General features: G+C 42.4%; 2 protein-coding genes across 5 annotated transcripts; one reads left to right on the forward strand and one right to left on the reverse strand.

Moving 5' to 3' along the window:
- Positions 1 to 388: 388 nt before the first annotated feature.
- Positions 389 to 4048, forward strand: LOC131689602 (integumentary mucin C.1-like). Of its 2 annotated transcripts, XM_058974809.1 has the most exons (4): positions 389 to 839; positions 1396 to 1469; positions 1638 to 1667; positions 1762 to 4048. In XM_058974809.1, exons 1-4 carry the CDS (start codon positions 731 to 733, stop codon positions 2116 to 2118), a joined length of 570 nt encoding a protein of 189 aa, XP_058830792.1. In that variant the 5' UTR covers positions 389 to 730; the 3' UTR covers positions 2119 to 4048. The 2 variants fall into 2 exon arrangements, with proteins under 2 accessions (XP_058830792.1, XP_058830793.1); XM_058974810.1 differs by lacking the exon at positions 1638 to 1667 and having other exon boundaries at positions 391 to 839.
- A 13398-nt stretch (positions 4049 to 17446) lies between these two features.
- On the reverse strand, positions 17447 to 19209 carry LOC131691836 (zinc finger C4H2 domain-containing protein). 3 transcript variants are annotated; one of them, XM_058978506.1, is made up of 5 exons: positions 18858 to 19209; positions 18620 to 18791; positions 18384 to 18562; positions 18053 to 18325; positions 17447 to 17904 (listed from the first exon to the last, which is right to left on the reverse strand). In XM_058978506.1, exons 1-5 carry the CDS (start codon positions 18914 to 18916, stop codon positions 17772 to 17774), a joined length of 816 nt encoding a protein of 271 aa, XP_058834489.1. In that variant the 5' UTR covers positions 18917 to 19209; the 3' UTR covers positions 17447 to 17771. The 3 variants fall into 3 exon arrangements, with proteins under 3 accessions (XP_058834489.1, XP_058834490.1, XP_058834488.1); XM_058978507.1 differs by having other exon boundaries at positions 18077 to 18325; positions 18381 to 18562; XM_058978505.1 differs by having other exon boundaries at positions 18381 to 18562.
- Between the last annotated feature and the right edge of the window lie 5569 nt (positions 19210 to 24778).

The raw sequence follows: 24778 nt of genomic DNA on the forward strand, positions 1-24778 counted from the left end.
ACGAAATAATCTGTTTTCAATTTTATCAACGAAAACGTTATTATATAAAACATTTTAGTTATGCTTCCGAAAACTAGTATTGTTTCAAAGTGTTTCAATACATTTGAAGGCGCAGTATGCAAACACTGTTAAAATATGATTTAATTTTCTGAACCGAATTTTCAAAGCTATTTTTCTCGATTCGATATCATTGCGACTACGGCCCTTTGGTCGAATCATGATCGAAATGTGTGGATTATTTTCAGTGTAACCCTGACAGACTAGCCGCGCCCTTCAGAATTCCACTTCATAAAATGACAACAAACCTACTTTACCGGCCAAATTTATTTTCCCTTTTTGTTCTTATTTTGTGATCGCATTTTCTGGTATTTTTGTTTTGCATTCTATTCGATTCGATTGTATTTGGATATTGGACGTCAAACTGCTCGGTTTGGAACGTTCGGAAGGATTTCGATAGAAGATAAAACACCGTAAAACACGTCCAGACACGAGGAAGAGCGAGATAGAACACCTGTCTGCAGCAGGAGGCAGAGAACAAAACACTTCGCGTGGAAGAAGCAGATTCGTTCAAAGAAAAAAGTGCTACGAATGGTGAAAAATTGTACTGCGTTCCGTAGAATTTTCGAAGAAAGTCGCGTGTAATTGCAAAATTTTCGGGTTTTCCGAACAAAATTATTTCCAGCCAAAGGAATAATCAATTCGTTTTCGCGAAAGTACAGCAGAAATAAAGATGTCTTCGCATAAAATTCGAAACGTACTGCTTGTATTTGCTGTGCTTGGAATTTCCTGCCTGTTGGCCGGACCGGCTGAGAACGACGAAGTGCATACATCCGATTCGGGTAAGTTTTTTTTGGTAAGGAATCAAACTGGGGAGTACAGATTTCATCGACCGCTAGGGTTTTTACGTCATTCATCAACACGGGAAATATGGTGGTGCATGCATGAATCATCCGCTCCGTGTTGCTTTGCTAATCAATGGTGCGAGTGCGGTGCATGCCGTAAGATTTTTCTAACAGGAGCCGCTATGTGTGTGACTGCCAGTGCCTACTGCCTGGCAATAGATATAGCGAAATATAGCTATATCGCATTTATATGGTAGCAATGAAAGTGGCTCATTATTCACCACTTTATCAGTTTTGGCTTAACACCACGGGTGCGAACTCCAGAGGCAGTTTCGCTACTTTATGATTTGCTGGTTTACAGCTGAAGTTGAGTTTTTATTGCGACGATTTCAACATGCTAATTCAATTAAATTGAGTTCGAAAAGTGAAATTTTGGTAAATGGGTTATTGTGCGAAACTCGATCTTTTTTTGAAAGTTTACGTGAAACAAGACATTGAAATTCCTAGTGTTGATCCCGAATAGCAAGTTTCAAATATTTTTTTATATTTTCAGAAGTAACCCCAGCAACTACTGTTGATCCCCCAAATGATACTACTACACAACCATCAACCACATCGACGACAACGGTATGTATCTAATAAACAAACATAAAAAGTTGCTAGACCTTCGGAATCCACGAATGTGATTTCGCTTCGACTAAACCGTTCATTGCCCAGACTTGGAAGCAATTGAACATCTAAAAACCAAAAGCTGATGTCTACTTTTAATACACTTTTACCCCTTTCCTCTCAAAGGAACTGCCACAAATACGGCGCATTCCAGTCGTAAGAACTAGCGGGACTTTCTGATCTCGCAATATTCATTTCCGAAATTTCGCACCATTCACGATCTGTAACATCTCTATCGCTATATTTCTAGATTGCCCCCAATACTACAACGGTTCCGCCTAAACCAGTTCCGGACAATACGACTACGACCTCGTCATCGACTTCCACAACTACAACCAGCACAACGCCAGCATCGACTACGTCAACCCCGGCACCGGATACCACAAGTACCACGGCTCCTACCCCTACTCCGACTTCGTCACCGACGCCCAATCCGAGTCCTTCGACATCGACCACGATCGGACCGCCAACACCCGCCAACTGTAAACACTTCGACGGTTACTCATTCGTCGGTGGAATGATCCTCGCGTACGGTTCCCTAGCGATCGGTTTTGTACTGTGGAAATTTTACAAGTCCCGCACCGAACGGAACTACCACATCCTGTAAATGGGCGATGGTATCGTGAATCGGCGGGAGTGGGGTAAGTTGACAAGCGAGGACGACGTTTAGGGGGAGTTTTAAACCTTTCACTAGAGAGAATGTTTGCACCGGTCAGCAGACGGGGGCAGATCCTTTTTTATTTTTTTCTTGCAAATTTGACTGAATTGAAATTTTATCTATTTTTTTCTTTTCTCTTGATCGTTCATATTCTTAGAATTGTTTGTGATTAAGGTAGGAAAAACTAGGGGCGACAGACGATACTTTCATGTTGCTCAATAACTAGAGAAAATGTAGAACTATGTATTTGAATCTCGAATTCTGTACGAACCGAAGTTAGCACTTTCGGAGAATTTTTTAACATACTTTACTTCTACTACCATGAGAAATAAACGTGCATAGTCAGCGCGGCACAGTGAGCTCAAATGGCTTTTTTTTTGTTTATTTTTTTGCTGAAGTTGGCTTCTCAACGCCACACAGATTCGGTTTCAGTAGTCGACTGAGGACGTGAGACATTGCAACTTTTTCGCTGCTATCAACGAATGTTGATTGAGTAGCACGAGATGCGCTTTGTTTGATTTGTTTCTTCTTTGCAGCGGAAACGTGAGCTCGTCGATTTCTTTGCACGAGCACACACGTAGATAAGAGATTGACGCGATGTTCTCTCTGGTGCTGTTCTATTAAAAGGACATTGTTGCAATGTTTGTTTTTGCCGTGGATTGTCGTTTCGATTGGCTTTGAATTAGGCTTGATGAAATGCAGTCTTAGTTGCCGTAAATCTATTATTTTTTTGGTTACAGATCGGCAATGATTTTCGAACCATGAAAATTTTCGTAATTGCCACAAAAAGCCTTTTGTAAAACTATAAATTTAAAAGCAGACTACGTCACCTCTAGTATAAAATAAAGCTTTCAAACTTTACTCTTGTTTCTTCTAGTAAAATTTTTTCACACTATAAACAGATTATTCAAAAACTCGTGACCAAAACCGTTCGACAGAATAGAACACAATCAGCATTTACTAGATAAAAAAAATCATAAATCATTTTGTGTCATACAATTTATCAACATAAAACCAAAACAACTTCGGATCTGAGAAAGTGGACAAGAAAAACTGTGAACATCATTCTGTAAATAAGGTTTGAAAACATAAGGCAGAAGATAATTGGTAGCTCTTCATTATTTTACCCGTTGGCAAAATTATTTAACTCAGTAAAACACGAATATTTAGAACGCACTAAACACTAAGAAATTATCATAAATTGGTTCAAGCTTACAAGCAGTAAATAGATATGTCAAACCTGAAACATCAGTCCAAAATGAAAACCGTATGGGAAAAAATAATGAATTTTCTTATTTAGAAAAAAAAAACAGTAATAGCAACGAGTCAGATAAATGATGGAAAGTGCTCTTAATGAAAAAAAAAAAACGAAAACAAAATGAAATGTATATGTTGATTCCAACAACGCACGAATTCAACAGTTAGAAATAAAATTCATCATGAGTACTTGGTTGAAAATCGAGTGGAGAATAACTAACCATAAATCCATCCTTTTTCTATCAGTTTCGGAAACGGAACAACTAATTGTTTTTGGGCGAGAAATCATCCTCCGTCCTTTTCTTTACATTGCTTTCCACAAAGAAGTTTTTTATTGCCTATTCAGCATATGGAAGCTTTATGGTTATGTTTCTATTGTTTATGTAAAGGAAACTTTAGACTATCTGCGTCTTGAGGGATCTTGGTAGGTGTTTCGCGCTCGAATATTGAATCTTTCTTCTCTGTATGGTCTGTGGTGTGTACTAGAAACATCATGATGTGAATTCTGCCAGTTTAAGTGGATTGATACTGTCCAGTCATGAAATGTTCACGAAAAAAAACCAACAAATATGTATTACTGTCACAATGGCAATGTAATGATGAATAAATTTCCTAATATTAACTTGGTAGTCTCTGTTTTATTACCTCATACTTCCGAAAATCCTTGCGCAATAATTGTTCACAGACTGATTTCAGATTTTGGACCAGCAATCCCACCATATGATTGATGCAAACACATCAGATGCTCCGTCGACGTCCATGCAGCGTGGTTGAATAGACCGGCATGGACAATCTGAAAGATGCCACCAAGGTACAGTTGCCGTTGAGGAACTGGAACCCACCTCAAATACTCGGCACATCGATTATATGTATGTTGGCCGACCAACCATTCTGCTCACATTCACAACATATTTATGAATTCGGTAGATTCACCAACGGACTGCAAACCGATGCAAGACACTCGCCCATCTTCCCCAAGGAACTACATCAAGGTATTACTTTCATTCGTAACCCAACTTTGTACCGGGAAACAAGTGCTTTTTGTTTTCTCCGGTGTGGTTTAGTTTTTTCGGTAGTACGAAGGTGCTTGCTGTGGCAGAGGCTGCAGTAAAGCATTTCTAATAAACAGTCCCGCGAGTGATAATAGGTTTGTTCCAGTACACGGAAGTCATTCCCTGTTGCTCCGGAGCAAAAAATTCTTGCTCCTTTTCACTCCGATTTGCTACCAGAAGAAGAAAAAGAAAAGAAGATAATACAGGAACGATTTTCTCCCTGTTTGCTCCGGAGTACTTCCAGTTTCTCCTGGTACTGGAACAAACCTAATTATTACCTGCGATATCAGTGAAGTGCGTCACTAAACAGTTTTCTTGCCTGAAAGACGGCTTTGTTTAGACGAGCTATATCAGCTCTACTGTGTGAAGGTCACGCGGGTGACGGATAAAACAAACGAAGGATCAATTCACCTACCAGCTCGTCAGGAACAAACTGGTGAAGTGTTTCGTTTTTTACTTTTCTTATCGATTTTTTTTATTATTGTTTTTGATTTTTTATTTTGATTTAAATTAAATAGTGCGGTCGAGCGTGTTGCTCCCGCAACAAAATGGAACAAACAGAAGGATCACCCTCCGAAGACGAATATTATGGGGAAGAAGAACGTATATCTGATACTGAGACAGATAATGTTATGGTCGATCCACTTCCCCCACTTTCCCCCAATGTCTCACAGCCCCCCCGAGTCAAGGTTTACCAGGATGGATCCGCTGGTCCTTGGGTGGTATACTTTCGGCCCAAAAATAAACCGTTAAACAGCATAACTGTTGCACGGGAGCTGACAAAACGTTACTCGGCCGTAACCGAGATTAAAAAGGTTCAGTCAGATAAACTGCGCGTAGTCGTTACTGACTTGAAACAGGCCAATGAAATCGTTAGCAATAGCCTCTTTACGCTGGAGTATCGCGTCTACATCCCTTCTCGTGATGTGGAGATCGACGGTGTGGTAAGTGATGCGGGTCTAACTGTCGATGATCTGATGAATGATGGGGCTGGCCGCTTTAAGAACCCTAACCTTCAATTAGTTAAGATTTTGGAGTGCAAGCAATTGCACTCAAAGTCCATCGAAGATGGTAATTACTATCCATCAGACTCGTTTCGCGTAACCTTCGCCGGATCTGCACTTCCGAACTACGTTGAAGTGGGAGGAGCTCGTCTACCTGTACGCCTGTTTATACCACGGGTCATGAATTGTTCCAATTGCAAGCAGCTAGGTCACACGGCCACCTACTGTAGCATCAAGCAACGGTGCGGTAAATGTGGGGAACGCCATGCGGATGATACTTGCAGTAGGCCCGCTGAGAAGTGTGTTTACTGTGGGGAGAATCCGCATGCACTTTTGACATGCCCAACGTTCAAACTTCGCGCGGATAAACTGAAGCGATCCGCCAAAGATCGCTCCAGACGCTCTTACGCAGAAATGCTTAAAAGAGCTGTTCCACTTATCTCCGAAAACCCATTCGCTCTCTTGCCTACTGACGATAACGCCTCTGACGACCCTTGCGAGGGGCATTCTTTGGCTCCGCTTGGAAACTCTAGGAAAAGACCTAATCAAAACTCACCTGAACTTCCTCGTAAGGGTCCTAGGTTGTCCCAAACAAGGGTACAAAATAAAAATAATTCATCAACTAGAAGTGCTGGTACAAATCCGAAGATAATACCTCCTGGTTTTGGGAAATTGAGATACAACCAGGAGTTCCCAGCACTCCCCGGGGCACCAAAAATTGTTAATTTTGCAGTCAGAAACTCAACCTAAAACGGGATTCCTTAAATTTTCTGACATTGTGGACTGGATATTCACAGCTTTCAACATTACCGATCCTATGAAAAGTTTGCTAGTTGCTATTCTACCAACAGTAACAACATTTTTAAAACAGTTGACTGAACAATGGCCCCTCCTTACAGTGATCGTATCCTTCGATGGCTAACTTATTAGACGGAATCAGGGATCTGATCACTGTTTTACAGTGGAACTGCAGAAGTATTATCCCCAAAATTGATTCATTAAAACACTTGCTAAATTACAATCATTGTGATGCATTTTCCCTATGTGAAACATGGCTAACTTCTAATATAAACCTCAACTTCCACGATTTTAACATTATCCGCTTGGATCGAGAAGACTCATATGGGGGGTGGTACTTTTAGGGATCAAAAAGTGCTACTCCTTCAATCGAATCAACCTCCCTTCGACGCCAGGCATTGAAGTTGTCGCTTGTCAAACAACATTCAAAGGCAAAGATCTTTGCATTGCTTCTATTTACATTCCTCCTAGGGCGATGATGGGATATCGAAGATTCTCCAACGTGATTGAACACCTTCCCTCGCCCGCCTGCTTCTTGGAGACTTTAACTCTCACGGTACGGGGTGGGGCTGTCTATACGACGATAATCGATCTTCGACAATTCAAGACCTTTGTGACAACTTCAATATGACAATTCTGAACACAGGGGAAATGACACGGATTCCTAGACCACCTGCGCAAGCAAGTGCACTGGACATATCTTTATGCTCGACATCACTACGGTTAGATTGCAAGTGGAAGGTAATATCTGATCCCCACGGTGGTGACCACTTACCAATTGTAATTGCAATCACCACTGGTTCAAGACCATCGGCACCAATCAATGTTCCCTATGACCTCACACGAAAGATTGATTGGAAGAGCTACGCTACTGAGATATCCAAAACTATCGATTCAACACAGGTACTTCCCCCGGAGGAAGAATATAAGTTTTTGTGCAACTCGATTCTCGATACCGCGATTCAAACTCAGACGAAACGAGTACCCGACGTGAACACCCAAAAACGTTCTCCCAACCCATGGTGGGACAAAGAGTGCTCAGACGTGTACGCGGAGAAAGCTGCCGCGTATAAAACCTTCCGGAACGACGGGTTAGTTGCTAGTTATCGAGTGTACGCGATATTGGAAAAGCGAATGAAAAATTTAATGAAAGCTAAGAAACGCAGTTACTGGCGCCGATTTGTCGACGGGTTAACAAGAGAAACATCGATGAGCACTCTTTGGGGCACGGCCCGACGTATGCGAAACCGAAACAATGCTAACGAGAGCGTGGAATATTCAAACCGTTGGATATTCGATTTCGCCAAGAAGGTTTGTCCGGATTCCGCCCCGGCACAGAAAATCTACCGCGCCGCGTCGCCTTACAATACCGCGAACGAAACACCGTTTACGATGGTGGAGTTCTCACTTGCTCCCTTATCATGTAACAATAAAGCCCCGGGGCCAGATAGAATCAAATCCAACTTGTTGAAGAATCTGCCAGACTCTGCCAAAAGACGCTTGTTGAATTTATTTAATAGGTTTCTTGAGGGTAACATTGTCCCACATGACTGGAGATAGGTGAGGGTCATCGCCATCCAAAAACCAGGAAAACCAGCCTCCGACTACAATTCGTATCGTCCGATTGCAATGCTGTCCTGTATCCGGAAGTTATTCGAAAAAATGATCTTGTTTCGCCTCGATAATTGGGTCGAAACAAATGGCTTACTGTCAGATACACAATTTGGCTTCCGCAAAGGCAAAGGGACGAACGATTGCCTTGCGTTGCTCTCAACAGAAATTCAAATGGCATATGCTAACAAAGAGCAGATGGCATCAGTATTCTTGGATATTAAGGAGGCTTTCGATTCAGTTTCGATCAACATTCTTTATGAGAAGTTGCATGTAGTACTACGATATGAATGCAGGCGTCGCCCCACTTTTGAGATAACCCTTTCTGCGACCTTTAACCGCAGAATAAGCTATAGTGGAGGGGAAACTATTTGTCTCTGGGTTTTGAAAGCCATTCGGCAGCACCCGGGATTTGGTGGTAGAGGATCGAGGTCTGGGGATATTCAAAAGAGATTGAAGCCGTATACAAAAAAAGGCTTCGGGGAAACTTGCGTAATTTCGTGAACGATTGCGTAGTTCCGGTCACGAAGATATGACTCATGCTTTAAACTGAGGACTCCAAAAATCTGATTTTTCATTTTGTTCTGGATCGTGGAAGAGGCAGGAGTGGTTTAGTTTTTTCTCGCGCCTCGGTGTGGTTTTATAGGTAAAAGATAAAAATCGTGAGATTCTCTATATCAGTTTTGCCAGTAATTAGTTTTCCCTTCCCAGTTCTAACTCGTACAAGTTAAGTGGCTTCCCGCATATCGAAGCAGTGGTTTAGAGTCGGTATTCCCGAATTAAGGTAAGGTGCAAATGGTGGCCAGTGCAGTGCGTGCCCTAATTCCAACTTGTCGTTGGATGCGTGTTTTTCGTGCAGGTTTGAAGCTGCAGCATCCCGTCACACCGATCATCATCCGTCATCAACCGCTTCTGACCCCGCCATCTAGCTACAAAGTTCCCGGTGAACCATCCGGAAGAGCGACGACCGTCAAATTCGCGCTAGCTAGGGAGCAGCGTCGTTGCCAGCATACGTCCAGTTGCTGGGCACCGACTATCGATCAACCCACGTGGGAAACATGTAATGCAGTGACCTCCATCAGGTCAGACTCTGCCAGCAAACGACCGGGCAAATCGTTTGTGGCAACCGGATCAGCATCTCCAGCGGACTGGATCTTCGAGCGACCCACGTAAAACCATGGTAGTGTGAGTACTCATTTCCTTTTTTTGACATGCGCATGATCAATTTTGTTTAAACCCGCAAATGCCGGTTCAGTGAGCTAAGTGACAGCGTTTTCGTGACAAGCTCAAAAAGCCCGGGTTCGAAACCCGATTATCAATTTTTTTGTTCGGCGGTTTTATTTTTCCCACCCCGTGAAAATCCTAGGTCAGCGATGAAATCGCTGTATTACACGCAAACACGCCGACTGTATATGCACGCACCGTAAGTTGAGCCACTCATTTGCGGATGAACACCACGTTAGGTAGTTAGATTTTTGATATGCTTTGGGAAGGAAGAGAGACAGGATAGGCAGTGACCATGTGGGTTAGCGCGCTGCGAGGAAATTAGCTAGCAAGTTGAAAGGCCTGGGTTCGAGACCCGAAATGTGAAATAAATATTTTTTGTAAGCGAATTATGAGTTGAAGTGATTAAACCGTTTTTTTTGCAGTAAACTATTTTTTGGTATTTTCTGGTATAGGTAGTTTCACGATTTTCGGTCGTTTCCGTTTTTTTAGCGAGCAGAGTTGACTCCTTTTTCCTTCGACTCCACCTTTCCTAAATCGGCCACGATTGGGGACCTTGTGTTTGAGTAGATCTTTGCCCGTGATGATAAAAAGCGTTAGAGCTAATTAATTATTCCGGTCTGAGGCCTTCTTTGTGTACTGTTGTTGATTTCTAGCGAATGTTTTCAGACTGGTAATCAAGGTACCTGAGTCCAGTTGGACCATTCTGGAGCCAGAACTCAGAAACAAATGGTACCCGCCCGTAGGAGGGGTCTCAATAGCTGGGCAAACTGAACAAGGCGAATGGTCTCCTTCGGGAGTGGCGCTGAAGCCATCCGCTAAATATTGATTTAGGCTCCGGCTCCAACTGTCGCGGGTTACATGCACCAGCATGGTCTTTCGCCAATGTTAAATAACTTTTTGCTAAACCTGTTGTCTGAAAAACAAATGCATTTCTCGCATGGCGATTTATCGACATCACGATTTAGCTACATGGGCCTTCCCCAGGGCTCAAGTCTAAGCCCTCTCCTCTACAATTTTTACGTGAATGACATTGACGAATGTCTTGTCAATTCCTGCACGCTAAGGCAGCTTGCAGATGACGGTGTGGTCTCTATTACAGGTCCTAAAGCCGTCGACTTGCAAGGACCATTGCAAGATACCTTGGACAATTTGTCTGCACGCAGCGAAATTTCAAATGCTTAAACCAACAATATTCATTTTTGATTTAAATCTTCACTCTATTATTGATTCAAAACTCATTTATTGTTAAGTATACATTGTTTTATTGTTGAACTAACAATATTTTTTTACTTCAACCAAATTTTGTTTTATCTTGGTCTTGCATAGTAGCAAATCATCGTGTATTGTGCATTTTTTGTGTGTATTCTGTGCACCGTAGGTATTTTTCTTCATACATGTAAGTAAGAAAACCAAAGCAAAACCGCGGTATCATAATTATTTCTTTAGTAAATGTAAAATTTCTGTTTTTTACAGACTTCCCAACCCAGTTGCAACATACATGACAGTTCCGGGCTAGTGCTAAAATTATATACTGACGTAAAGGATACTCTCTGGGTAAGTGCCAATATTAAAATAATTTAAATATATTGAATCATATTATTTTTCTAACTTTCAAAACAAATCGGAAATGATGAAACTTATCTGAAAAATGAACCTGTAAGATATTGGCACAATTTATTATAAATAAAAATTCAAAAAAAATTTGTTGTTTTATTTTTATTGAAAATAAACATTTAAATAGGAATTGTTTACCACATTATTTGTTGCTTCAAAATCAGAATATTGTTGAACTAATCGTGCTTACATCTTTCGATCAATAACACAATGTCAATTGTTTCAACAATTTTATTGTTGATTCAACCGACAATGTGATTTAAATCTAGAAACGTCAAAACCAGAATTTATTGTAAAAATAACAATATTATGGATTAAATCAATTATTGAATATTTTTAGCCCTGAGATAATAATTATTATTGAGTTTGAACCAGAATATTGTTATATCTACAATACATTTTTCTGCGTGTGCTTGGGCTCTCCAGCTGGGTATCGAGTTCTCCACGGAGAAAACTGAGCTAGTCGTATTTTCTAGAAAGCGTGAACCAGCGCAACTACAGCTTCAATTAATGGATCAAACTATTGCTCAGGCTTCAACATTCAAATATCTCGGGGTATGGTTCGACTCTAAAGGTACCTGGGGATGTCACATTAGGTATCTGAAACAGAAGTGCCAACAAAGGATCAACTTTTTCCGTACAATAACTGGAACATGGTGGGGTGCCCATCCAGGAGACCTGATCAGGCTGTACCAAACAACGATATTATCAGTGTTGGAGTACGGATGTTTCTGCTTTCGCTCCGCTGCGAACATACACTTCATCAAACTGGAGCGAATCCAGTATCGTTGCTTGCGTATTGCCTTGGGTTGCATGCACTCGACCTATACGATGAGTCTCGAAGTGCTGGCGGGCGTTCTTCCGCTGAATCGATTCTGGGACCTCTCATATCGATTGCTGATTCGATGCGATATTCTGAACCCATTGGTGATTGCAAATTGCGAAAGGCTTGTCGAGCTTAATTCTCAGACCCGATTCATGTCCTTGTACTTCGATTACATGGCACAGAACATCAATTCATCTACGTATAACGTCAACCGTGCTCATCTCTTAGATACTTCTGATCCAACTGTATTTTTCGATATATCCATGAAGGAAGAGATTTGTGGAATTCCGGATCATATTCGCCCACAAGTGGTCCCAAATATTTTCTATAACAAATACCATCAAGTCGACTGCGCCAAAATGTTCTACACTGACGGATCAATTCTCGACGGGTCCATAGGCTTCGGTATCTTCAACGAAAATCTGGCTGCCTCATTCAAACTCAATGATCCTGCTTCAATTTACGTCGCAGAATTAGCTGCCATTCAGTATACTCTCGGGATCATTGACACCCTGCCCTCAGACCATTACTTCATCGTTTCGGATAGTCTCAGCTCCATTGAGGCCATCCGTGCGGCGAAGCCTGGAAAGCACTCACCGTATTTCCTGGGGAAAATACGGGAATATCTGAGTGCTTTATCTGAAAAATCTTACCAGATTACCTTGGTTTGGGTCCCGTCACATTGTTCTATTGCGGGCAATGAGAAGGCGGACTCTTTAGCCAAGGTGGGCGCATTAGAAGGCGACACTTACGAAAGACCAATTTGCTTCAACGAATTTTTCAGCATCTCTCGTCAGAGGACACTCGATAGTTGGCAAACCTCATGGAGCAATGGGCATCTGGGACGGCGGCTACATTCCATTATCCCGAAGGTATCAACGAATGCTTGGTTTAAGGGGTTGGATGTGAACCGGGACTTTATTCGTACGATGTCAAGGATCATGTCCAACCATTACTCGTTTGACGCGCATCTCCGTCGTATAGGGCTTGCTGAAAGTAATCATTGTGTTTGTGAGAACGGCTATCACGACATCGAGCATGTTGTTTGGCTGTGCGCAGAGTACTGTGTTGCCAGGTCCCAACTAATAGATTCCCTTCGGGCCCGAGGTAGATCACCCTATGTGCCAGTCCGGGACGTCCTAGCAAGCCGTGACCACCCCTATATTTTTCTTATCTATATCTTTTTGAAAACTATTGATGTCCAAGTTTAATACATTTTCCCCTCTCTCATTCACAGTAGAATTTCACCAACCTATCCCTGTATCTACAATATGGCATTGCTTCACGAGTCTTCGGTGCATACCCTTCTTGATAACCGTCTATCCAGAACATCATGACATACCTCACATGCAGATGATATAGAGATCATCATAACAGCATCAGAGTGCCAATAATTATCCGAAATATCGACCCTCCCCTCGCCCCTGCGATTACAGGCTGGAAACTACAACACTATCACCAAACGACGATGTCAATTACACAATATGTATCCCACTTCCTACCTTTTTCCTTTACTTAAATAAGAGGGGAGCAAGCCGCCCCTAAATACGGCTTTCCCTTCCCCCACTAACATGTGACATGTAATTAAAAAAAATGTATTATCGGCCTCGTTAAGCTAAAGCATTTGTGCCTAAATAAACGTATTTAAGATATAAGGTATTACTTTGTGGGAGGGGGCTCGTCGGGCTTTCGTCTGCTCTATCTTTGAAATCGCTCGACCTTTGAGCGTCGATTTAATTCTCAACTCTTGCTTCTTATCTATTACGTCGCCATTTAGGTCTCGTCCCGGTGAGCCGTTAGATGCTAATTCCATGAGCCATTTAGTCCCTGTATCCGTGAGTCATTCAGCTCCCATTCTTATCACAATCTACTCGAATATTATACGGCGGTGAACCACTGTACTCCGACTGTGAGTTCTCTGGCAGCGGAATTTCTCTCGGTACTTATTCCTGTTTCGTGAGCCATTTAGCTCCCATTTTTGTCACGATATAATCGGACAGTCCACGGCGGTGAATCTACCTTACTGTGAAGTCCCGGGCGGTAAATTTTTCTCCATACCGATGTTCGTTTCCGGGTGGAGCGTAGCTTCCGGTTCACTAGCGCCCCAACGACCCACTGCTAGCTATTCGACGCAATCTACTCGCTCTAATCTCCGGCTGTGAGGTTGGCCTCACGAGCTATCCGGTAGGATGTCGAGGTCGGTCCGGTGGTTCCGGTGAAGTCTGTCCTCCAGTTCACTGGCGCCCCAACAACCCGAACCCGGTGCTACGTCGAATATTACTCAACTGGTCACCAACAGTGGACCTAGTCTACATCGACGGAGAGTTCCCCGGCAGAATTTGTGGTTTCAAGGGCGACTTTCTAGCCAAAGGCGCTACTTTATTGATCCCTTCGCCACTTCCTCTGCAGCTCGGAGGGTATACTCGTATCCACTCTGTTGACAGCGTCCCAGGTATGCTCGTCGTTGTACATCTCTTCGACCATTTTGTCCACTGTCAACCCAGGAATACCCCTCCGGACTTCTTCGAACCTAGGGCATTCGAAGACCATGTATTTCGGTGTCTCTTGCATACTTTCACACACCCCGGGCAAAGGGGTGACGAAGCATGTCCAAACCGATCCAAGTACTTCCGGAAGCATCCGTGCGCGGACAAAACTGCGTGCAGTGAAAGTTCACCTCTCCATGCTTCCTATGCACCCAAGCCGCCACATTTGGGAGAAGTTGGTAGGTCCAACTTCTTTTTTCCACGTTGTCCCACTCCTGCTGCCCCAAACGAGCCAACGGGTCCGCTCGGATCAGTTTCCTTACATTCCGTACATTTCTCCGCTGGTATCATTCCACGTCCTCAGCCAGAGTGATGCAAATGGTGATTATCCCGGCTACAACGCATACTGTCTCCGACGATATTGTCCTGTTCAGCTTTTCACTGTTTCGCTTGGTTTACAGCGCAGCACCCCATGCAGGAACCCCATATGGGATTATCGATGACGACACAATAGATAGCAGACGTCTCGTGTTGCTTCTCGGACCGCCAACGTTTGGCATAATTCTCGCTATTGCGTTCGTTGCCTTTGCCGACTTCTCGCAGGCGTAGTCGACGTGGTTGTTGAAGCTCAACCGGTCGTCGAATATCACTCCCAATTGCTTCAGTGTACGCTTCGATACAATCACGTACCATCCGACGTCGATCTGCATCCGCTGAACCGCTTCGCAGTTGTTGACTAACACCTCCGTCTTGTTGTAAGCTATTTGCCGCTTGAGCCCGTTCATCCAGCTTGCGATCGCGTATATTGACTCCATCGCTAACACCTCCACTTCTTCAAGTGTCTCTCCCAAACTATCTGGCATAGATAGTTTGGAACCCTCAATCGGTGCAGCACTCCAGTGATGGCTTTCCAGCTGGTGCTGTTAAATACATTCTTCAAATCTATCGTGACCACAGTGCAGTATCGTTCTCCTCTTCGATTTTGTTTAGATGCCTTCTAAGCACTCATGCACTGTCCGAATTGCATCCACTGTCGATGCTCCTTTGCGGAATCCGAACTGCATCTTGGATAGTCCGCGCTCACCATCCGTGTATTTCGTCAACCTGTTACGGATGAGTTTTCCGAGTTTATCCAGCAGAAGTACGAGGCCGGATCGTTCGGTGACTTTCGGTAGCAACACCAGCTTCTGTACCTTCAAGATTTCGAGGAAAGGCCTTTATTTAAACACTTCTGCGGAGCCATCCTGAACATGTCCGGATATGCCAGGATCTCAGCTTTCAGCACTACGTTTGGTCTTCCATCCGAACCGGGGGTTTTCTTCGATTTCAGGCGATTTGATGCTTCTGCGTTAGTCACTTTCACCGTACGGTGTCGGTGGCCAGATAGTTGGATCGTGCATCGGGTAAACGACTTCGACGATTATCTTCAGCTTACCCGGGCACATTTCGGCTGGCGACGTGGAGCCCTTGATTTTCGCCATCACGACTCGGTACGCATCGCCCCAGGGATTGGCGTCCTCTTTTCCACACAGATCCTTGTGGTTACTAAGTCTGATCTCCCATTTTAAAGTGTCCCTAGCTTCCCGAATCGTTGCCTTGCACTCTCCTCTATCTGGCTCCGATATTGCTCTCTGAGTCCGACTTCTGGCTCTGAGACAAGCAGCGCGTAGCGTACTAAGTGTCCAGTTCCACCAGTAAGCTGGACGCCGTCTACTGCGTGGTTGCAGTTTTAGCGGCATTGTGGTGTCCCAAGTCGCCACAATCCTTCTTGTTAGGACAACCACATCCACGTTCTCGGTCCTGCCGTTCGGCCGAAGTGCCTCAACGAAGCGGTCTATGTTGAAGCTTTCGTCTTCAACTTTCGCTCACCGGTCATACTTCTCCGCACAGCAGCAGGGTTCCGTTGACCGATACGGTAGCGAATCACCTGGTGGTCACTATGCGCATACGTTTCGCATACTCTCCAATCCATGTTCGCCCTCAATGAAGGACTACAGAATGTAACAACGATGATTGACTCCCTCCCGTGTCTGCGAAATGTGCTAGCAGAACCTTCATTGCACAATCATACGTCTAAATTCGCTAAAGCTTCCTGCAGGATACACTCTTTTGCGTTGGTTACTCTACTGCCACACTCCACAGCCCAGGCGTTGAAGTCAGCACCAATGACTATCGGTTCCTACTAATGAACTGCTAGGGTAACTGCTCCCGCATCAGGCATCGTTAAGGTGAGCACACACCTATGGAGCAGGCTCTACTGTACATCTTAGAGGAGCGTAACAGCTTCCACACGAAGACGCCGTTGGTTTTGGCGATCAGGAAGCGCTCCACCACTTCTTCTTGGGGAATCTGCCCATAACTTGTGTCACAGCCGTTTCCAATCTATCCGCCACGCAGTTTCCGTTGTCAGCAGGACTTGATACGACTTTGCGATCGAAGCGACATCACATATAGTTTCTGTCGCAGACTGCGATGTCACAGTGATTCAGATTTATCTGGGCTATCTCCATTACCGTTGGCCTGCAGTCGCCTTCTTGTAGACAGGGCATTCAAAGCCACCCGTCTGATCATAGTTTCCGTCCACTGGAGTTCAAAGCAAGCACTTCGGCCTCTGCGTGCCGTCTCTTGCAAGATAGCCCGTATCCCCACATTTCCAACACATCCCGGATCTATCCAGGCCATTGCAAGTCCCTGCGAAATGTTCAAAGCCCAAACACTTGAAGCATTTCTCGACTTGCTTATTTACTCGTTGGGCCTGACCATGCAACCGAAACTTTGCCTACCGCCGGTGCCTCGTCTGAAGCGATTACCGGTAAACGAATCATCGCTGTCTGGGTTCCTTCGTATCCCTTCTTTAACCGGATCGTCATTCAGTGCACCTCTCAGCTCATTTTCCGTCGTGATTTCATCAAGGTCCTTGCAGTAAGTTCAGCCAGAATTCTGGCTGGATGGTAATATTCTGGCTACAGGACACAACCGATTCTCTCTACAAGTAACATTTCCTTAACTTGATATGAAGCTTACGCTAACAGGTTGTCGTTGCAAATAAACATACAAAATACAAATTTAAATCGGTTTTTACTGAAGCCAGAATACTTATTAGAACCAGCCAGAATTCCGAGATGCACGGAATATACTTAATGGGGCCATATTCTCACAGTCACATCAACATTTCTTTTTAGTCACTAGGTGACCTGACTATTGCTGATTTCGTTTTTAGATCAGAGTTACTCTAGGTTCGCTCGAAACTGTCACTTTTGTATGCTGCCGTGATTCGCATAACAGTCCCATTTGCTATGGGTTTCCTATGCAGGTGGGACTGTTATGCGTATCACGGCAGTATGGATATTGGCGTAGTCAGTTCAGTTCTTTCCTATCCCGTTTTTAGATAAAAATCCAATATTTTATGCTCAGGTGTATTTCAAAAACTGAATCTTATTACTACTCTAAGTTGTCCAGTATATTTTAAAAAGCTAAATATATAAACACGCAATTATGCATAGTTGTTAAAAATATGGTCATTTTGCGTTTCATATAAAACAAAACCTCATATCGCTGTTCGTCTAAACGTTAAGTACTCAAATATAGATAATAATCAGTCATAGAATCAATTAAACGCAAACCTGCATCGGCAGGTTTTACACATAAAAAATAATAGAAAATGAATTTGTTCGCTTTTGTTACGCTTCGAGACTGCACTGCACTGGGAAGAAAATTTTCAACCATCTTAGTGTTCCTTCTTTTTCGGTTTCTTGGGATTACGGGATCGGCTCTTGGCTTTGCACAGCGGACAAATCGGAGCGTTGCGATGAATCTGCTGATGGCACGAAAGACACGACTTCATCGGCGGTGGTTGTTGTCTGCAAATGGTTTTTTTTATAATTTTTTATTCTTAACCGATAGAAAAAGGATTGAGGCGAGGATACTCAACAGAAGGGTGTAAATTGTTAAACGTAAAGCTGTTGGTGTTAATTTAGACAGTAAAAGAAACGAAAACAAAAAAATCACCTCAGATTGACATTGAAATCAGACCTGAACGTCGGATGACCGATTCCGATCGTGGATGGGGCCGGCTGGAGCCGATTGGTGGGCATCTCCGGTGGTTTATTAATGCGCATGGCAACGGGTGGCGGTGCTAGAAAACCCGGCGGAGCCGAAGGCGGTAGTGCCGTGACGGGACCATCCGGAGGCAGAGGATGATGGGCTGAAAGTGGCGGCCTAGAGAATGTAGCTGCTGGGTTCGTGAGCGATTTGTTGGTCGTGTAATAATTCTGGAAGCGACTGAAAATACATAAAATTAAGTAAAATAGAACCTAAGCAAAAAGAAATAGTTTACTACTCTGGAGAGATTATTGATCCCTCTTCTTCGTGCAGTTCAGGCAGACGTTCCAATCCAAGATATTCACGGCGCATCGTGTCAACATCCGTTTTTAGCGGAACATATTCCTCGTGGAACCGGTTTGCCATATTGATCGATCGAATTCTGTTCTCCTCAGCTTGCTTAATTACTGTTTCCATCTGAATGAAATACATTAGATGTTACCATTGGTTCTGTTCAAATTACCACTACTTTACCGAATTTATATCGGCATGGATTTGCCGTAGTTCTTCTACATGACTCATCTTTTCCTGCATAAGAAGTTCCAGCTCCCTGCGATATTCGGCGAGACACTTCTCCTCTGCATCGCCATTCTCTACCTCTCGAATTATTTTCAGCTTGACCTTTTCCAACTGAAGCGTTTTGGAGCTAAACAATCAGAATGAATTAGAAAAAAAAAATTCTAAAAGTTACCCCTAAACAATTTGGTGTTACCGGATATCTTTCATCGCTTCCAGTTTTGCATAAATCGTTCTCTCATCTACGGCAGTCATTTTTTCCAGACAGTCTTCTTGTATTTGGCGGCTCGATATTAGTTTATTTTTTAATTTTGCTGCTTCTCCGAACTGACACAATTTTATGCTATGTTCGAACGACTGAATGCTCGAAATTGTCGAGTTGCACAATTTTCACTAGGCCGAAGAAAAATTTCAGCTCCCTTCTGATGCTGCAATGTTGATGGAAAATGGCCGATTAATCTTTCATCTCTGCCTCTGCTTTTTTGTCTTTTTTCTTGCTCTTGCGCTTGATGAGTGTTTCTTCCTCCTTTTTCACCTTACACCCACCGATCACTTGAATCAATGAAAAAACAGTCACGCACACAAGTGAAGGTATGTTTACAAACAAACGAATTTCCAAAGCAGGAAAAAGGAAAAGAGAAAATCAGCAGTAAATCGAACGTGAGCCAAAAAAAGGGAACTGTCACAAGCGTTTTGGGCGTTGATTCAGGATTACCCGTTAAAAATGAAGTTGAAAATCGACATATTTTGCTCGTTGAACTTCGTCCAACAGATCCCTCTAAGAACGGTTGGTTTCAAAATCGTCCAATGAAGGACGTTTGTTGGACCAATTTGGACAACGTCCAAATAACCGTTCAACAAACGTCCATCGTTGGACCCGTGTTGAACGATTTTGAAACAATTTTTTGGACGTCTCAGTGGGATGGTTCAACAGACGTTCACGCAAAAAAAAGATTTTGTCGGTTCAATAAAAATATGGATTAAATTCAATAAATAAAATTTTTGGTCGGGAGACAATAAATTTATTCATTGTGCCAATAAAAAAAGTTATTGTTCCATTTTTTTCAAATATTTTATTGAAATCAAAACAAAATTACTGACATTAAAAATTATTGTAGCAGAAACGGGCTTCCGCTCATTATCGGCAATGATGCGAATGCTCATCACATCATTTGGGGCAACTCAGACATCAATCTGAGAGGCTCTGAACTGATGGAGTACATAAGTAGTACAAATCTCCATATTCTTAATGTGGGAAACCGTTCAACTTTTGCGAGGTCTGGGAGGGAGGAGGTGTTAGATATAACACTTTGCTCTGATAGAATTTTGCATGAGCTAGGAAATTGGCAGGTTCCAAATGAAACTGAGCCGTCTCTATCTGATCATAAACAACTAGCCCTACATTCAACAAAACGTCGAATAAAGTGAATCAGCGTAGGCTTCTTGCTCTTCTTAATTTTATCTACCAGGCCCTGTCGTAATTCCAGAGACAACAAGCATCCATCGTTGCCAGATTCCATTTGCAAGTTTTTCACAATTGCTGAAAACAATTGTACCTCAAATATCAACCCTCTGTCAAAAATTCAGAATACTAGCTGCATTTAAAAATTGAATTTTATGTTTATTCATGTCTCTCTTAACAATACACGTAGTTATATCGTCATTCAGGGTATTTATTCAATTTGCATGAAATGTTCTTGTGTATGAAATAAATTCAGCAGCACTGTTTTTTATCCCGTTTGAAAATATTATGAACGCTCTTGACTGGCAAAACGACCAATCAGAAGCTGGTTCAATATTGAGGTTAGGACTGGATCAAATTGGCTACGCGATGGTCTTCTCTTTTCTTAACGTTTGTTGAACAAAATTTTCTGCGAGGGAGAGTAAAGTTGATGAAAAAATGGAAATTGTTGCGACGAAATAATTTCAACCTCTTACGCTGGCGATGGCGGTTTAAGGGATGATCATGTGTGCGAGTGTCTATACGGTAGGTGACAGTAAGATCAGATGATAATAATAAGAATAAGAGGAAGAAGCAACAAACTGGAAGTGAAAGAGGTGAACTTAGCATACAATTTATTAACTATATCTCAACTTTTATATTCTATATCTGAACCTAAAGATCCGGCAAAGCCGAAGACATTTTTTGGAGTTCGGGGAGCAGGCAATAGGACTTATCATAACCAAGGACAGATAAATTGTAAGTCATGAAACTATTTTGGAATTAATACAACCTAAAATACAATGATGAATAAATTTATATTTGTAGCTTTAGCTGATTGATAAGAAACAATTCACCTTGTTTAAATAACTGCTGAAAGAACTTCTGTTAAATTCGTCCGATTGCAACCTACTCTCCCGAACAGAAATTAAATGCATTTTTTATTATGTGATGCAAATTTATTTTACATTCCTACACTCAAAAAAAAGTAAACGTTATGCCTATTGATTTTACACATAGATTTTTGCAATTAACGGAGGCATATAGACACTATTTGCTGGCACATAAACCTAATGTGTGTATTTAAAAGAAATATTAATCTTACATTCACATTTCATAACTATTAGGCACATAAAACCCCATTCTATAACAATATGCACATATAACTTATGTGTGTGCATACATAGTTTATACAGTTGACACATGGAAGGTATGTGTGCGCGTGATAACAATAGTATTTCTTCTTCATATGAATTTTAAGCGGTTTGAAGCAAATAGAATTAACGTTTGGATTTTTTTCAGTGTAGAGTGATCTGCCCCTACACTCAAAAAAAAGTAAACGTTATGCCTATTGATTTTACACATAGATTTTTGCAATTAACGGAGGCATATAGACACTATTTGCTGGCACATAAACCTAATGTGTGTATTTACAAGAAATATTAATCTTACATTCACATTTCAACAACAATGTGCACATATAACTTATGTGTGTTCATACATAGTTTATACAGTTGACACATAGAAGATATGTGTGCGCGAGATAACAATAGCATTTCTTCTTCATATGAATTTTAAGCGGTTTGAAGCAAATAGAATTAACGTTTGGATTTTTTTCAGTGTAGGTCTAGGCGCAGTTTTCCTTCAGTTCTTGGAAGATTAGGTTGGTTATGCACGCTAGCAAGTCTCACTGATACTGAGCGGAGATACGTCCAGACTGAGAAGAAAGCATTAGCCCTGGTATGGACAGTCGAGAGATTTCAAATTTATTTGTTGGGTATTCAATTTGAATTGGAGACTGATCATAAGCCATTGGAAGCTAGTTTTGCTCCTAACTCTTCCCCATGCCTTTGAATCGAGCGCTGGGTCCTGCGACTCAAATCGTTTAGCTATGAAGTCATCTATCGGAGAGGAAAATCCAATGTAGCAGATCCGCTATCTCGTCTATCACGACCAACCGATACGAACGCGTTTGATCCTGATTCAGATGTGTACATTAGAAGTGTAGTCGAGTTGACAGCGTTAGATGTGGATGAGTTAGAAAAGGAATCTGCGTGCGTTGAAGAACTAACTAAATTGCGGGAATGTTTGGATCGTGGCACATGGAATTACACTTCTGAATTAATTAAACCATACCATACATTCAGGAATGAGCTTGGAAAAATCGGGGACTTGATAGTAAGAGATTCTAGATTGATTATTTAAAAAAATAAGACAGAGTATGATGAATTTTGTGTTTGAAGGACATCCGGGAAGAACTAAGATGCAACAGCTTCTACAATTTTTTTGTTGTTGGTCTGGAATGGACGAATCCACTGCGCGCATCGTGAATAATTGCGAAGACTGTCGTCTGGTGAGTCAGTCAGAAAGACCAGAACCAATGGAAAGAAGAAAATTACCGGATGCTCCTTGGGTTGACGTCGCCATCGACTTTCTTGGTCCATTACCGTCGGGTGACTATTTGCTTGTGATAATCGACTACTTTAGTCGATACAAAGAAGTTAAAATCATGCATAAAATAACGGCTCTCGAACCCGGTCAGCGTGGCAAGCAGAAAGTTAGCAAAAGTTGAGCAAAGCGAAATTAATGCTGGCAGAGTTTCTGCGAGCATTTTGCGCGATTTGCGCGCGAATTCTGGCAACGAATTCGCTCAAATGCAACAACCGTTTCTGACAGAAGCGGTTGAACCAACCGATGCTGCTCACTTTTATCCAGAATCGAGCCAGAAATGTACGGTCAAGATCTCTGCACGCTTTCTGCCACATCTTTGTCAGATGTTTTGCTCAGTTCGTGCTAAATTCCACCAGGTAGGAATTGCCAGGATCTTTGCACAGTTTATGTCCGAGTTATGCCAGGGTTTTGGCAGAAAACGCGAACGAAACCGAGTTCGCCCTAGCTCAACTAACCCGACAGGATACGCGCAGAAATCTGACAGGGCTGCCAAACCAAGACTTACAGAAATTTAGCAGAGTGGTCTCTGCCAGAAAATTTGCTCACAGGGAAACAGCAAACCGATTGGACAAGATTTTTGTTCGACTTGGGTACTCACGGACTATTACCCTGGACAACGGTCGACAGTTCGTGAGCACGGAGTTCGAAAGTTTCTGCAAAACAAGAGGCATCATATTAAATAAAACAACACCTTACTGACCCCAAGAAAACGGGCGTAAAACGTTGGTGTGAACGTCAAAATCGATCCTTGGTTAAAAGATTAGCGCTGTACATCGAAAATATTTGTAGATGCTGCAACATGTTTTGATGATTTTTTTTGTGAAAATTTGTTGTCCAGTCTCTTATCATTACTTAAAATTTATATCCTTCTACTGTTTTATGGTTCGTTGGTACACTGGTCATGTAGCATGACATCTGGGAGAACTCCATCAGCATCAGCTGGCGTATCCGTCTCGATTGGTATTGGAGAACTGGGTAGATCCAATCCTCAGGTTGTAGTTGCATTAGCCGTCGATCAATCGCTACGAAGACGTTCCGTTGCCAACGGAACCGTTGGTATACCCGAATGGTTTTGTTTTCGCTACATTGAAGAAGGTGATGCTCGATGATATCCGTTTGATTAGGACAAATACCGCAGTCGGCGTCGGCTCGTCTATTCATTTTGTAGAGTAGCTCGTTGGTAATTGGCTTGCGATAAACAACTGAATACCACGCAGATCGTTGAACCGATTTTGGCAGCTCGAAGTGGATTTTTTAAATACTTTCTTCCAGTCGCGTAGTGGATTGTCCCTCACTATTTTTGGTTCCTTCAGTTTAGGAAGCTGCAGTATATTATGCTGGAGCTAAGCATTCTTGCGATTTCATCAGTTAGAAAAGCAGATTCTTTCACTACGGTTCGTATTTCCGGGGCATGGTCAATAGATTTGGGGGATAGGCGTTGTGTTCCAGAAACTCCAAAGAAAAGGGAGATCTGAAGCGATTTGTATCATTCGATTTGTCAGCAAAGCCTTGGCTTTGATCGGTAGTGAATGTAAATTTAAACATTTCGAAAGCTATCCTGGTCCATCTTTTCCCATACCCTAGAAACGATCCAATTCTCGAGATAAACTTTCCATTATGCTTGTTGGGAAGTGGAATTACAGATGCTGTGTACTATAGCTTCGATATTATGTAGGTTTTAATCAAAATGACTTTTTGTACGAGATTCAGATTTCGGACGTTGTTCATACACATACACGTTTGGAACACTCGTAAAACCGCAGCCCAATTGCGGTCAACTGTGTCGGAGAAGTCTTCAGCAAAATGTATTCCGAGGATTTTCACTGTGTTTTGTATCTGCAACCACTCATTTTGTGGTGTCAAGTTTATCAAACCGATTCTTATGGCTTTAGTTTTCTGGGTGTGTATTCTTGCCACAGATACAACTCCGAATGCTTCAAAGGTGTTTAGAACAGCTCGCACGTGATAGTCACTGTCGAGAAACATAGAAATGTCATCAGCGTAGGCGTTCAAAACAGCATGTGGAAATTCTCTGTGCAGTTTATCAAGCAGTGGTTGCAAATAGATTACAAACAAAAGCATTGATAGTGGATCCCCTTGTCGTACCGATCTCTCTTTTTATTTCATTTCCCAGTTTGCCATTGATAAGCGCCCTTGAAAAGCTGTTGTTTGTACAGTACATTAGAAGGTTAACCAGCTCAGGATTAAAATTCATTTTTGCCATG

This window comes from Topomyia yanbarensis, chromosome 3 (assembly GCF_030247195.1).
Source record: "Topomyia yanbarensis strain Yona2022 chromosome 3, ASM3024719v1, whole genome shotgun sequence".
NCBI classification, from domain to species: Eukaryota; Metazoa; Arthropoda; class Insecta; order Diptera; family Culicidae; genus Topomyia; species Topomyia yanbarensis.